This window comes from Lampetra planeri, chromosome 18, assembly GCF_965212315.1.
Source record: "Lampetra planeri chromosome 18, kcLamPlan1.2.h2, whole genome shotgun sequence".
NCBI classification, from domain to species: domain Eukaryota; kingdom Metazoa; phylum Chordata; class Hyperoartia; order Petromyzontiformes; family Petromyzontidae; genus Lampetra; species Lampetra planeri.
In genome coordinates, this window is record NC_136124.1 from 12,410,001 (window position 1) to 12,424,059 (window position 14,059).

At 53.6% G+C, this 14,059-nt stretch overlaps 1 protein-coding gene across 1 annotated transcript; it reads right to left on the reverse strand.

The window, feature by feature from the left end:
• Positions 1–1,145: 1,145 nt before the first annotated feature.
• On the reverse strand, positions 1,146–13,427 carry PIGH (phosphatidylinositol glycan anchor biosynthesis class H). The gene is made up of 4 exons (XM_078602600.1): positions 12,948–13,427; positions 4,074–4,283; positions 3,485–3,568; positions 1,146–2,193 (listed from the first exon to the last, which is right to left on the reverse strand). The coding sequence occupies exons 1-4, from the start codon at positions 13,110–13,112 to the stop codon at positions 2,062–2,064; spliced, it is 591 nt and encodes a 196-aa protein (XP_078458726.1). The 5' UTR covers positions 13,113–13,427; the 3' UTR covers positions 1,146–2,061.
• Positions 13,428–14,059: the final 632 nt, after the last annotated feature.

The following is a 14,059-nucleotide window of genomic DNA, read 5'->3' on the forward strand; positions in this document are numbered from 1 at the left end:
TCACCTTATTGTCAAATCATGACGACCGTCGACGTGAAATATAACTGCGGGAAACATTGGCGATGCTCGTTTTTCTGTTGTTGTACCTAATCCAAAAACTAAATGTAAACAAAGTTATTTAGCTTTTAAATAGTAAACCTGGGCTGCGCATCCCAGGCTGTCGGGACCACGTCTGAAACGTTAACGATGGCTTGAAGTAACGATCAATCGCAGCACCGCAGCAGCAGCGCTGCTGCATCGTCATTCCTTGCTTTACAGATTTAATGCACGAGTAGCGATACCGATCGTGTCACTTGTGTTATGTTGTATGTTGAACTTCTTTTTTCCCGTACGTAGCCAACCGTGCTAATCGGAGGTGCGGGATGGTGCGTTTTACCAACGAACGGGCGCGAGTGTAAGTAGGTAGCAGTGGTTGTTCTTTTGGTTTGACTTTCATGGCATTTTCAAGGATGTAAACGTTGGTACACCCATATACGTTGTCCATAAGTTGGTGATGCAGTGGTGCAAATACACAATTTACAACAAAACCTCACGTTCATCAATAACACTGTGGCCTTAAAAGTAAAGGAACACAGGCGAACCCCTCTTAACTACAATAATTGGTTCCATGAAACCAGTCGTAAAGGGATTTGGTTAAGAGAGTATAGGAAGTGAACGTTAAAGGCTTCATTCATTCTGATTTCATCAGAAGTTACATTTTTTCACCCAAAAAACGTACGTTGTAATATTTAAACATAAAGATACTAACATTATAAACACTATATTTAAAGAAACATGGTTAATCAATGTGTAGTGACGCTCCTTTTAGAGGCACCACATTTATTTGTAACACGTAACACAAAGCGGCAACTGCCCCTTCACCAGATACAGCCTAGGGTGGTGACCACCCAGCTAACTACTCTATACAGAGTTACTGCTACGAAGGGTCGGGCCCTCACTCGGGTCCGCGACCACGTGGTTGCCTCCTAGGACGTAGAGCTTCCAGCTTGAGACGTGGAGCTCCAGCTGGTGGGCGTGGAGCTCCAGCTGGTGGAGGTGGAGCTACAGCTGGTGGACGTGGAGCTCCAGCTGGTGGAGGTGGAGCTACAGCTGGTGGACGTGGAGCAAATCAAGACGACTGTTCATCAATAGATAACACACGACAATTTTCTTTTACAACTATTTATTTATCGGTAATATGTATACGGAGAGAACTGTGGTTCATAAAAATATTAATTTATTATTACGGAAATAATGTCATAATTTTTACTCGCATGCTATCGTCAACAACAGACTGGAAAAAGTGCCGCTTTAAATATCTCTGTGAAAAATACGCTTGGCAGAATTCACACGAGGCACAAATGAAAGCAACTTCATAGAACAGAATCCCCGTTTCAAAGTATGCAACGCGGCGATGCCTCACCCCCGCACAACATGATGCAGGCGTTGCGATTCCGTCGTGATTCGCATCCATGATCGGGCGATTGCTGTGAACGCCGCGGCTCTCACGGCTGCAGGGTGGTTACGCGTATAAAACTGAAAACAATTTGACGCTTGGCACAATGCGATGCGACCTTCGTGCGAGTAGGAATTGAGGAATCGTTACGTGTCTAAATTAGCTGCATGAGCTAATTAGGCAAGTAACGCCGGCTGACAGGAGGAGCAATGTGGACCTGGGAGCAATGTGAATCCCGAGGCATCGTGCTTGTTTGAAGGTGTTGGTGAAGAGAACGTCTCTGGAAAGGGAAGAGGATGGCTGATGGGCAAAGCCGATGGAATGGCAGGCAAATGGGAGAACACTAAAGGGTACGACCACCGTGGAGATGGAGCAATCGGATCCATTGTGGCATCGCAGGACCACGAGTAATGGTGAAGGCATGGGGGAGGGGAGCCTTCATCCGCAAGTGAATAGAACATGGCTGATGATGGTAATAGTCTATGGTGTAGTTGTCAAAATATACATTTGGCTGCATTTAAGTAACCTGGCCATGTTGTGCCTGGAAATGAGATCTGTGTGTGAATACAGCACGTGGGATAAGCCAGCTTCTGCTGCTGGTGGTGCGGTGAATGTAGTGTTTTGCATCAGTCTCTGATCCCAGCGGCGCCACCAACACCACCGCCGCTGAACACCGCACTGTCAGACGCCGACATCTGCAGCACTTCCTGGCAGGTCCGATAGACTTCCACCAGGCAGTCGAGTCGTGGTTTAAACTTCTGCGTGGAACAGGAACACAGGTAACGTCAGCACACGAGAAATCGTTGGCGACGCTCTGCTGAGACGAGCAATGGGGTTAGCACTCGGCCTCTTTTAGGGCCTCTGAACGTTTGGTAGAAATTCCACGTTCCTACTGCAGGGTCCAGTCTCTACAGCGAACAACCACCGAGTGGTTCTAACAGTGGCATCTTGCGGTTGTCCTGCTGCTGTTCAGCTCTCCGATTGTCTTTTCAGGTTGTGCCGCGTGTTGATCGTTTTAATGTCCGACATTTCGCTCCACGTGCTGGGGACACATCGATGGAAACGATGGTGGCTGATGGACGAGACTCGCGATGGAACGGCAGCCCAGGGAGATACACACCCGAGAGGATGACTCCTGCGGAGATGTGGCGGTCTGATCCCTTGTGGCAATCATGTTTGTATAGACCACAATACCTGCAGACATAATGCATTATGTCTGCAGGTATTGTGGTCTATGCAAATGTGACTCCTTGTAAAAAAAGGTGTCAGTTTTGTTGCCAGATGGAAGGGTAAAAAAAAACAATTATCATATTATTTACTGCCAAATGAGGTTTCAATGGTGTAAATTTCATAGACTCTTCATCGATCCCAAAGGAAAGATGGCCTGAGTTGATCCCTAACCGGACTGTGAACTTGTGATCTCCTGATTGTGAGACGACTAAACATTGAGCATGTGAGCTCTTTGGCTCACCAGTTCACCCACAAGTGCAAGTTCACTCAACCCTCACCCCCCCCCCACAATAGGGATGCCCCTGTAGCCTGACAAATGTTTTGGTTCATGTCCCATTCAAAACTACGGCCACTACAGAGGTCCACCCAGCACCATTGCATCCATCTGGACGAGTGTCCTCGGGCGAGAATGTCTGCGGTGCTGTAGGTTCCGAGCCGGCGTCTCGGCGAATGTACCGCACTCACGCTGCACCGTTACTGGGGACGTCCGATGATAGGGCGACACCACGAAAGGGATGGACGGAGACCGCACCACCCGTTAACTCTTCACCTGTTACAACTTCGACATTGCTGTTTGTTGCTGGACGCTTGATGCTTTACACCTTTGGGCCTGTGCTCAGCAACTATGTTAAAATATATGTACACAATATATATCTCGGCTTGACAGAACTTGGTAGACCCTAGGAAAAATTTGGCCTGTGGGTTACCAGTTGAAGAAGCCAGTCAAAGAGGGTGCTGTGAATATTGAACACCGCAGCTGTGCACGGTTCACCTGCACGCTGCCGGATGGTGCTCATGTGCGGTGGGCTGTGGTCTCACCGCAAACACTGGGATGATGCCGGAGATCCGCTCAGGGGAAGCGGGATCCTTCAGCAGGATACTCATGTGGTACAGCACTTGCTGCTACAAAACAAAACGGCAAATTCAACTGGTTACCAATTTAAAGCCAGAGCGTACACAAAGCATAGATAGGGATGCACGTTTCGTAACAGCCTTGTAAAGGAAGCATGCATAAACTAGTTAGTAATAAAGCAATATCCTTTGTTGATCCAGGAAAGCCTCACTAAGTCTCGAGACAATTCCGCAGCAGGGACAATGAGTGATCCGTTTCACAAGAGATTTGCCTCGTCATTTTTTTGTATTTAAAAAATTCAGACCGCAACGCCGACATGCAATGACCTACTCTTTCTTCGGACCAAGTCATAGGATCTTTAACATTCGCTCTAAAGCCGATGGCTTGTGGCATTTTACAGGACACATGCACCGCAGTATTAACCTGGGTGGCTTGCCGGACGTGCCAACCTCTGCAACAAAGCGGCCGACGTGCCACCACTGGGGCACACGTACGCATGCGGGGCCCTACGCGTGCGCGTGCGGGCACCACGTGATGCCCGCGCCCGCAACTGACCGCATGGATGACCTCGTTGATGACGATGTCCTTGACGCGCGCCATCTCAATGAAGGTGGCTTGCTGGCGCCCCGATGCATAGTGGCGGGTGAGCTGCACGCCCGTGGCCGCGATGAGGAGCACGCACTCGTGCTCCACCTTCACCATGTGCAGGTAGAACATCAGCGACACCATGAACACCAGGATGAAGACGGTGAGCACCGCGGTGCTCTGAAAAACAAAAATACACCGTCGCGCGACAACGTAAGCTCACATACACACACACACCACGGCGTAATATGTGCACGCACAACCCTATGAGACTGGTGACGGAATGCCAGCCGAAGGAGGGCCGCAGCAGAGATGGAGCGATTAAATCGGTTCACGTGCAGATGGATCGTGCCTTCGTCCAGAGGTGGATAGCTCGTGGTTAACAATTATGAATGTCGTAATTGAGGCCCTGCAGGGTAATGAACATTATTAATATTGCTCTGTAATCAAGGTTATTGGGTGCATCAGAGGCTGAGCTGGTACCACTGACATCCTGGGTTACAATTCGGGTTTCAGCTGACCATCATTAAACTGGTTCTCAAGCGTAGCGAGTTAATGGTCTCAGCACGGTCATCAATGATGACACAAAGCATCACATTACATTTAGTTCTGCTCTTCATTCGACTTAATCTCACCTCTGAGACTGTTATGTTTCGCAATAAAGACTGCAGTGCGCTATTGTCTACAGCGGGGACACGTTTGCCATGAGCAGGATGAGTTGGGAATGTTTAACACGTCGGCTTTCGCAACCAATATCATCCATAAGAGGTTTTTGGGTTAGATCGCGTAAATATATAAATGTGTCGTTTAATCCCGCCACCACCTGACACAGCCAACTAGTAAGGGTTGTCACGTAAACAGAACGTGGCCAATTCGTCACTAGTACAGCACACCGGTGTGTTGGAGAGCCAAGCCACAACATTTACAAACTGAGTACGACGTTTCGCCAGTAATTACAAATAGCTTCATCAGGCGACAGCCAGATTTGTGGAGAAGTCCACCTGTTTCGTTCCTTATATAGAGGCCTAGATGTGTTGACCATCCTTCTGCGCTCTTGCACAATGATGGGTGGAGGCAGGATTACTCGGGCAAAGTACATTATGTACGTGCATTATGTGAGCCCTTTGAACTTGTCCTTCCTGTCTATTGTGTTTATTAAAATAGCCCTACCAACGGTAATCCCTATTGAAGTACGCTGCCCTTTCTAGGCATGCATTTAAATAATTTATTATTTGATTATTCGCTTCTACGCAGCACTAAGGCGGTAGCTATCCGAACGGTAACAGTTATTTTGATTTCTTTCAATTTCGATAGATTCTCTAATTAGTCTTGGCCAGTAGTAGATAGTTTTGCACAAAACTTCAACATCAAAATCAATTGAAAGTCCTTGTTGGCACGCTTGCTCTGCTACTGCTGACAGTTGTATTTGGGATAATTTAATATTTATCTGATGTTCTTTTAGTCTCGTGCTGATCATTCGTCCTGTTTGCCCAACGTAACATTTACCAAACACGCGTGCCAACAAGGACACTCAATTGATTTTGATGTTGAAGTTTAGTGCAAAACCAGCTACTACTGGCCAAGACTAATTAGACAATCTATCGAAATAAATCAAAATTACTTTAACCGTTCGGATAGCTACCGTCTTAGTGCTTGCATGTGTAATATAGTTGACAACTCTTGGACGCCGGGGTTGGAGACACACGTATTTATTCCGAGATATTTGGCACAATCACGGACATACAACACTGGAGGGGGTATCGGCCCCCTCACCCGGCTAGCTGGGGATACACTTGCTAACTATGCCTAACCTACCTCCTAGTCCTCCACTAACGGGCTAGGGGAGGCTATCTGGCCCGACACTGGTAAGTCGGGCTCACGGTACCCGGAGTCCCAGACCAGCTCTGATAAGAGCACCGGCTCTGGCTTTCGGGACCACGCCGCTGGCTCGGTCCTGTGCGGCCCTGATAAGGGCGGCGACCCAGGGGAGTCCAGGGCTCTATCTAGACGATCTTCGGTCTTCACTGGTTTAGCTTTAACATTATGCCCCGAGCTCTCCGGCTCATCCCCTTTTATACCAAAACCCCCCGCTGAGGGGTGGGGCCCCGGGGGATCACAACTCCGGGTCAGCCCCCCAGGCTGCCCGGTGCGGACGTCGTTGAGAGCACCTCCCCGTGCACTCACGTAGCCCCGCCCACTGTGTTTGTTTCCCGTGTGATCCCATGTATACAGCCCCTCCGTAACACCCCTACATCACCCCCCCCTGTACAGCTCGCAGCCGTCCCGGCTGCAACAACGACATAAAAGTTTATTTACACCTCGACCCCGCGTGTGCCTCACAATTTTTTTCAACAATAACGAGAACGAGAACAACACCAAGAACCAGAAAAGCAAGAAGGGAAAATAACCCGACGCACCCCCCCCCCCCGAATAAATACGAATTCCGTAAAACCAACTTATATACAATTTGCAGGGAACCACAGCACACACACAACACACAGCGAACACAACATACGTACAATCCAATGTGCAAGGAACACACTACCCACACAACACACAGTGAACATAACATGTGAAAAATATTTTTTTTCTTTTTGGGCATCACAAGAGTCTGCGCATTCTTGCGCGCGTCCTTGCAGCAGGCCCGTCACACGGGGCAACCCCGGATGGCGGACTGTCGGGTGGCAACTGTCCATCTCCGAGTGAGTCTCTTTTCGATGTCGCGAGACCCTCGGCATCCCCAGTAGGGGTTGTCGGGCGTGAGCCCGTCACTCCTGTTGCACCTGGAGGCGAGACAGCCGGCAACACGTTAGGTGAGAGCAGCGGAGACGGACCCTGTGAGTCGGTCGACCCCCCACATGTTTGGCCATGCGTGTGTGAAGTGGGAATTCGTACCGCCACGAAGGGTTTTAATCTGGAGGGGTGCACAAACCACCGGCGCTTCCCCCATTTGATGCGTACGCACTGAGGCCGCAAAACCTCAACCACCTCGACAGGGCCCCGCCACGGCCGCACCAGTTTAGAGGAGGTCGCGAGTGGTACCTGTGGACAGTGCAGCCATGCCTTGTCCCCCGGCTTCCACTGCAGCACGTGCGCCCGACCCAGTCTGAGCCTCTCATTAGCTTTCTGACGGAGGTCGGAATTTTGCATGGCAACATCCCGTGCCTCTGTTAATTTAGCAAGGTTAAATTTAACATGGTCGGCCAATTTAGTTTTACCCTGCGGCGCGGGGATCTGCAGCTGGGCCCGAACAGGTGGGTCAGGTTCGCGGCCATACATGAGGAAGAAGGGGGAAAATCCCGTTGCCGCATGGGGGGCCATTCTATATGCTGCCAGGACCCCTTGAATTTGCAGGTCCCAATCGGTCTGTGAGTCCGAAACCTGCTGTGACAACATCGACGTGATGGTTCGATGCAGACGCTCGACCATCCCGTCAGTTTGCGGGTGATAGGGAGAGGTACGAATTTTTTTCGTGCCCAGGAGCTCACAGACTTGTTAGAGTAGTTTTCCGGAAACATTTTTGCCCTGGTCGGTCAGCAGCCGCTCCGGAGCACCTTTGTCCAGGACGTATCCCTGGACAAAGGCCTCCACGATGGCTGCTGCCGACTGGTTGGCAAGGGGCCAGGCCATAGGCCAGCGCGTAAAGTATTCCACACCGGTTAACAAATATCTATTCCCCCTGGGGGTGGCGGGGAATGGACCCAGAATATCCAGCACGAAAAGCTCGTTGACTCTGGAGACTTTGATAGATTGCAACGGCGAGTTAGACTCCCGTCCTGGTGGTTTCCGTTGCGCACACCGAGGGCATGACCCCAACAGATCCCCGACATCCCTTGTCATGCCCTGCCAAAAAAAATCAAGCTGTAGCAAGGCGAGGGTCTTTTGGGTCCCCAGGTGGAGGAGGCGCTCATGAGCGGCCCACACCACCTTACCCCGTAACCCAGAAGGGACCACCAGCCGGTGTCGATGGGATTTCCCGTCCCAATGCATTAGCAGACCCTGGACCATTTCCCATGCGTCGGCATCACCCCTCCCCCGCCCAGCATCCCCGACGCGACGACGCAACGTGAGGAGGGAGGTATCCTCCATCTGGAGGCGCCCCCATTCAGTGACAGGCAACCCCAACAGGGAATCTGTTCCCTGTTGTGCGATCGAATTCGTCATCGACGTTGCGTCGTCGGCGGCCGCCAAGACCGGAACGGATATTTCACCCGGATGCCTGCAACGACCCGACCCCAGGAGGCATGCGCATTCGGGGGTGGTTGGCATGCGCGACAGAGCGTCCGCATTGGTGTGGCGAACGCCCTTACGGTACGTAGTTTCAAAATCAAAGTCCTGGAGAATCTCCAACCATCGAGACAATTGTCCCGATGGTTGTTGATCTCGCAGGGCGTACTGTAGTGCCGCATGATCTGTACGGACGGTGAAACGCTGACCGTACAGATATGGGCGGTACTGTTGGATGAAATTGACAATTGCCAACAGTTCCCGACGGGTGACACAATATCTTTGCTCCGCTGGAGACAACACCCGACTACCGTACGCGACTACCCGTTCTACGCCGTCAACCACCTGGGAAAGCACGCCCCCAATACCCGTGTTGCTCGCATCGGTGTCGAGCACAAAGGGTTTAGAAAAATCGGGGTAAACCAAGGGAGGAGCTTTAATCAGAGCGTCCCGAAGGGAGCGGAAAGCAGCCTCCTCCTCCTGTCCCCAATGAAAGCGAACCCCCTTTGACGTCAAAGCGTGTAGGGGCTTCGCAATTGTCGCAAAATCCGCGACAAACCGTCGGTAATACGACGCGAATCCAACGAAACTCCTGACCTCTCCCACAGAGGTGGGAGTCGGCCAGGAGCTGACGCACTGCGTTTTGGCGGGATCGGTAGCAATACCTGAGCGTCCGACGATGTGTCCCAAATAACGCACAGATTCGCGTAACAGATGACATTTTTGGGGTTTAAATTTTAAATTAGCAGCCCGCATTTTGAGGAAAATCGCCCGCAACCTCTGGAGATGTTCGTCAAATGTTTTGCTAAAGACGATAACGTTATCCAAATAAATTAAGCACGAGTCCCATTGCAATCCAGCCAAAACCAATTCCATCAATCGCTGGAAAGTCGCCGGCGCCGAGTGGAGTCCCATCGGCAACCGGTTGAATTGGAACAGGCCGTGCGGTGTACAGAATGCAGTTTTAGGCTTTGAATCATCGTCCAGAGGAAGCTGCCAGAATCCCGAAAGCAAATCCAATGTGGAGAAGAAGCGCGCTCCCGCCAAGGCGTCCATCGATTCATCAATCCGTGGGAGCGGGTATGCGTCGGCCACAGAAATTTTGTTGAGGCGACGAAAATCTACGCAAAAACGCAACGAGCCATCCTGTTTCTTAACCAGGACGATCGGCGCTCCCCAAGGGCTGGTAGAGGGAGAAATGATGTCGGCGGCTAACATGTCATCAATGGCCGATTTTACATGGTCCTTTTCGGCGGGACTTAACCGAAAAGGATTCTGGCGTATTGGCGCGCTGTCACCTGTATCAATATGGTGACGCAGCAGATGAGTACAGCCCAAATCGAATTTGTTTCGACTGAAAACGTCGGAAAATTCACGCAGCAGTGTTTTAAGCTTTTGACGCTCTAAATCCGACAGGTCCGTCGATCTTGCACAAAGCGCCTCGAGCCACCCTTTATCGGTGTCCGAATGTGGTTGCGGCAGAGGGACAGCGCTTACGTGATTCGCGACGGGTTCCTCACAGGGCACCGGCGTTGCGTGAGCAAGCACGGTCCCTTGTGGAACCACCACCGTCTGCGACCCCACATTGAGGACCGCGATGAAAGGATCCCCGTCCCCTTTGACGATGGTCTGGGCCGGAATTAAATGAGGTCCGCTAACCCCGGCCCTAGACGGCCCCAGCAGAATTCCCTGGTCCCCAATGCCTTTAGCGAAGGGCCGACGAAGTTTGAGAGGCACCAACATTTGTGCCCCCGGTGGTACGCGTACCGTTTTAACGACGAACGCCGGTACCGTCGCGAACGCCGTCCGACCCGCAGTGGGGGACGGCAGAAACGCCATGCGTCGGCCCGACGGGAGCTCAATGCAGCCCTGGTCGATTAAAATACGAATCGGCATTTTGCCCAAGAAGTCCGTCCCCAGCAGGCACGGAACCGCCAGCGAGGAGGAAACAAAAATCGGGCCGGACAATTTGATATCACCGATACAAATTTGCGCTCGAATTTGTCCAATGATGCCAAGTGAGCCCCCGTTAGCAGCATAGAATGGGACGTTAACGGGCAGTAAAGGACGCCTCTGGACAGGGAGAATATTGTAAATTAGTTCCGAAATGATGGTCGCCGATGCTCCCGTATCGACCAGGATGCGCACCTCAACCCCGTCAATGTGCCCCACAACGGCTGACGACCCCGACGATGCAGCCACAACGCGATGGGCCAACACGGACCACTGCCTGGGTTCGATATGAGTCCCCATAGTGGTGCGTGTTGGCGCGACGGTGCGCAATGTCGGCCCCCCGTTCGTTGCGGTGTGCGAGTGTGTGACGGGTGTGTGCGTGGACCAAACATGAGGGGTGCCGCGACTCGCCGGGTTATGTTGATGGAGCTTGGGAGGAGGGCCGGCGTCCTGTCGAGGCGTCGTCCCGCGCTGCCGAGGAGAGCGGCACCCCGAGGCGACATGGCCCCGGATGCCGCAGTTGTAACAGCGCGGGAGCGCTGGTGACGATGATGGATGGTCGAGGCGGCTCGATCCGTCCCGGCCCGCCCGTACTCCCGCTCTCTGCTGCAGTTGATGGTCGATGGCGCAAACTTCCTCCGCCGGGAGGGTGGCTGCAGCCACAGTACGCCTGGCCGCTGCCTTGCTGGCCTTCCGTCGCTGCGAGAGTAGGTTGGCGTGGAGGAGCCGTGCAGCCTGGAGGGAACACATTTCTGCGTCATCCTGTGCAACGACGGCGATGTCCAGGTCGTCCGCCAGCAGGAGGATCTTTTCCGTTACCATCGCGTCCACGCCTTCGTTGTCCATTCGTGGGAAGGCCGTCTTTGCCAGTGCCAGGAGACTCGTACGGTACGCCAGGGGCGACTCCCTTGCACCCCGCTGGCGATCATAAAAGAGCTGCCTGCAGTCCGACGATGGTCCGTAGACCGCAGCCAGCAACTGCAGCGCCATCTGTAGCGTGGAGCGTTTGTCCTTCTGCGCCGATGTAAGAGTGGCGAGGGCGTCGCTGTCGAGGAGCGCCGGCAGCGCGCGGAGAGCCTCGGCATCTGTCCACTGCGCCATTTCCTGGTGCGCGAGGAAGCGCCGCTGGAAGCCGCCCCAGTCGCCATCCTCGCCCACAAACTCCTTGAGTGGAGGTAGCCGTTGGTGCAGCGCAGCGGCCGCCGTGGAAGCTCGCACTCCGTTGTCCCCGTCACTCGGCTGGGCTTCGGCGCGAATGACGGATGGCATCGCCGGTCGCACCAGTGGTGATGCTCCGTCCGCTGGTGATGACGCGGCAGCCACTGTACGGCCGACGTCGGACCCGAGGTTCAGGCCGGCCACGCCCTCAGCAGCTGCTGCGGCGATGGCGGGAGATTCGAAGTTGGGCCCCGTCGAAATGGCGGGAAAGCGCACCGGTCGTCGGCTGTCGTCGCCCCTTGGCGGTCGACCAGCCCCCAGCCGTGTGATCTGTACCAGCGTGGCGGCAGCAGCGTACAGCAGCTCCGCCAGTCTCGCGTGAGCCAGCCTCAGTCCTTCTGTTGACGGCTCCCCTCCATCCCGATGCTGCGGTAAGGATGCATCCGGCCCCGGCTGCTCGATGCCTTCTTCAGCCGTCTTGGGCTCCACAACTGCAGCGGTGTCCTCCGCCTCCGGTACCCCGGCTCGAGCTGTCCGGCGCGTGTCCATGTTCGTGGTCGTTCACTTCTGACACCAGATGTAATATAGTTGACAACTCTTGGACGCCGGGGTTGGAGACACACGTATTTATTCCGAGATATTTGGCACAATCACGGACATACAACACTGGAGGGGGTATCGGCCCCCTCACCCGGCTAGCTGGGGATACACTTGCTAGCTATGCCTAACCTACCTCCTAGTCCTCCACTAACGGGCTAGGGGAGGCTATCTGGCCCGACACTGGTAAGTCGGGCTCACGGTACCCGGAGTCCCAGACCAGCTCTGATAAGAGCACCGGCTCTGGCTTTCGGGACCACGCCGCTGGCTCGGTCCTGTGCGGCCCTGAAAAGGGCGGCGACCCAGGGGAGTCCAGGGCTCTATCTAGACGATCTTCGGTCTTCACTGGTTTAGCTTTAACATTATGCCCCGAGCTCTCCGGCTCATTCCCTTTTATACCAAAACCCCCCGCTGAGGGGTGGGGCCCCGGGGGATCACAACTCCGGGTCAGCCCCCCAGGCTGCCCGGTGCGGACGTCGTTGAGAGCCCCGCCCACTGTGTTTGTTTCCCGTGTGATCCCATGTATACAGTCCCTCCGTAACACCCCTACACATGGAAGCGAATCGTCAAATAATATATAAATGTATTATTTAAATGTATTCTTTGTAGCAGGAAGACCGCAGCAGCAGCGGTAAGGAGCCGGCACTACCGATGATTGCCCAAGCTCTGCGCTCCTCTATATATCAAGACGTTACGGCCAATAAATTATTCAGCCCCCCTCCCCATCTTCCCGTGTGTCCGTGTAGAGCGCCCATAACCACCTCCAACCAAGCAACAATTGCCCAAGCTCTGCGCTCCTCTATATACTCAGATTTTTCGGCCAATTCATAATTCAGCCTCCCCCCACCCCCCACCATCCTCCCGTGTGTTGAGGCGCCCCCCGACCAGCCCGAGCGGGCCCCGCGGCACCTGCAGCAGGAGGTGAGTGGCGTAGGCCACGACCCAGAGGCCGCACGTGGCGGCCAGCAGCGCGCCCAGCGTCACGCGGGGCCCGCTCAGCGTCAACTCGCGGCTCAGGGGACCCGGCCGCGCGGCGCTCAGCCAAGGCGGGGGAGAGACTCTGTCGCTCTCCATGGCGCGGTGTTGTCGATGTTGTTGTGGTGAGAGCGAGGGGTGAGGGATGGTGAGAAATTGTGAGTGTCGGGGTGGGGGTCCTCCTCTGCTCCCTCCTCTCTCGTGGTGTTGTTGTCGTTGTGAGAGCGAGGGGTGAGCGAGGGGTGAGCGAGTGGTGAGTGATGGTGAGTGTCGAGGTGGGTCCTCCTCTGCTCCCTCCTCTCTCGTGTCGTTGTGGTGAGAGCGAGGAGTGGTGAGCGAGCGGTGAGGGATGGTGAGTGAGTGGTGAGTAAGTGTCACGCTGCTGAGCGGCACCGCGTCCCTCCGGGTCCGTGTCAATTTGACGCGGTTCTTGCCGTGGTGGAGCGGGTCGGGGGGACCCCGTCAACAAACCACGAAGGGGCCGCGGTCATTTGACGCAAGGGGATCCCTGTACAGTTACTGTACTGCACAGCATGTACAGTTACTGCACAGCACGCACGGTACTGCACAGCACGCACGGTACTGCACAGCACGCACAGTGGACGAGTTGGTGCTGCTGCTGCTTTCGCAGTGGTGCACAAACAACAACGCTGCCCTCAATAACAACACTGCGGCATTATATACACAAAAATTAATAGGCGACGTTTCGGGCAATGGCCCTTCACTGCACATCCATAGAGAGGGGCCAAGATGGAAAATAAAAATTAGCGTCGAAGACTGCAAATCTTCGCACGTGTCTTCACACAACAAACACACGTGTGTTGTAGTCCACAGGCTACCTGTTGGCTTTCCAGGCATGTCATATGTCTGCAAAGCCAACAGGTTATTATCAAGCGACATCTGTGTTTGGGCAATTGCTGGCCCTGGGTCTCATCATCATCAGCAGCAGCATCGCCAGACTTGTTGACTGCTTGACACGTAAGTCGTAGACTTTAGTCACCAATAGCCATAATAGAGGGGTTTTTTGTTTGTTTTAGATCGCGTAA

What these genes read in the sequence shown, in the direction of transcription:
- PIGH (XM_078602600.1), bottom strand. Translation starts at nt 13,112, where the DNA reads ATGGAGAGCGACAGAGTCTCTCCCCCGCCTTGGCTGAGCGCCGCGCGG. An exon ending in CCACTCACCTCCTGCTGCAG is followed by an intron (nt 4,284 to 12,947) that starts GTGCCGCGGGGC and finishes TTTGTTTTTCAG; the next exon opens with AGCACCGCGGTGCTCACCGT. An exon ending in GCATCATCCCAGTGTTTGCG is followed by an intron (nt 2,194 to 3,484) that starts GTGAGACCACAG and finishes TGTTCCACGCAG; the next exon opens with AAGTTTAAACCACGACTCGA.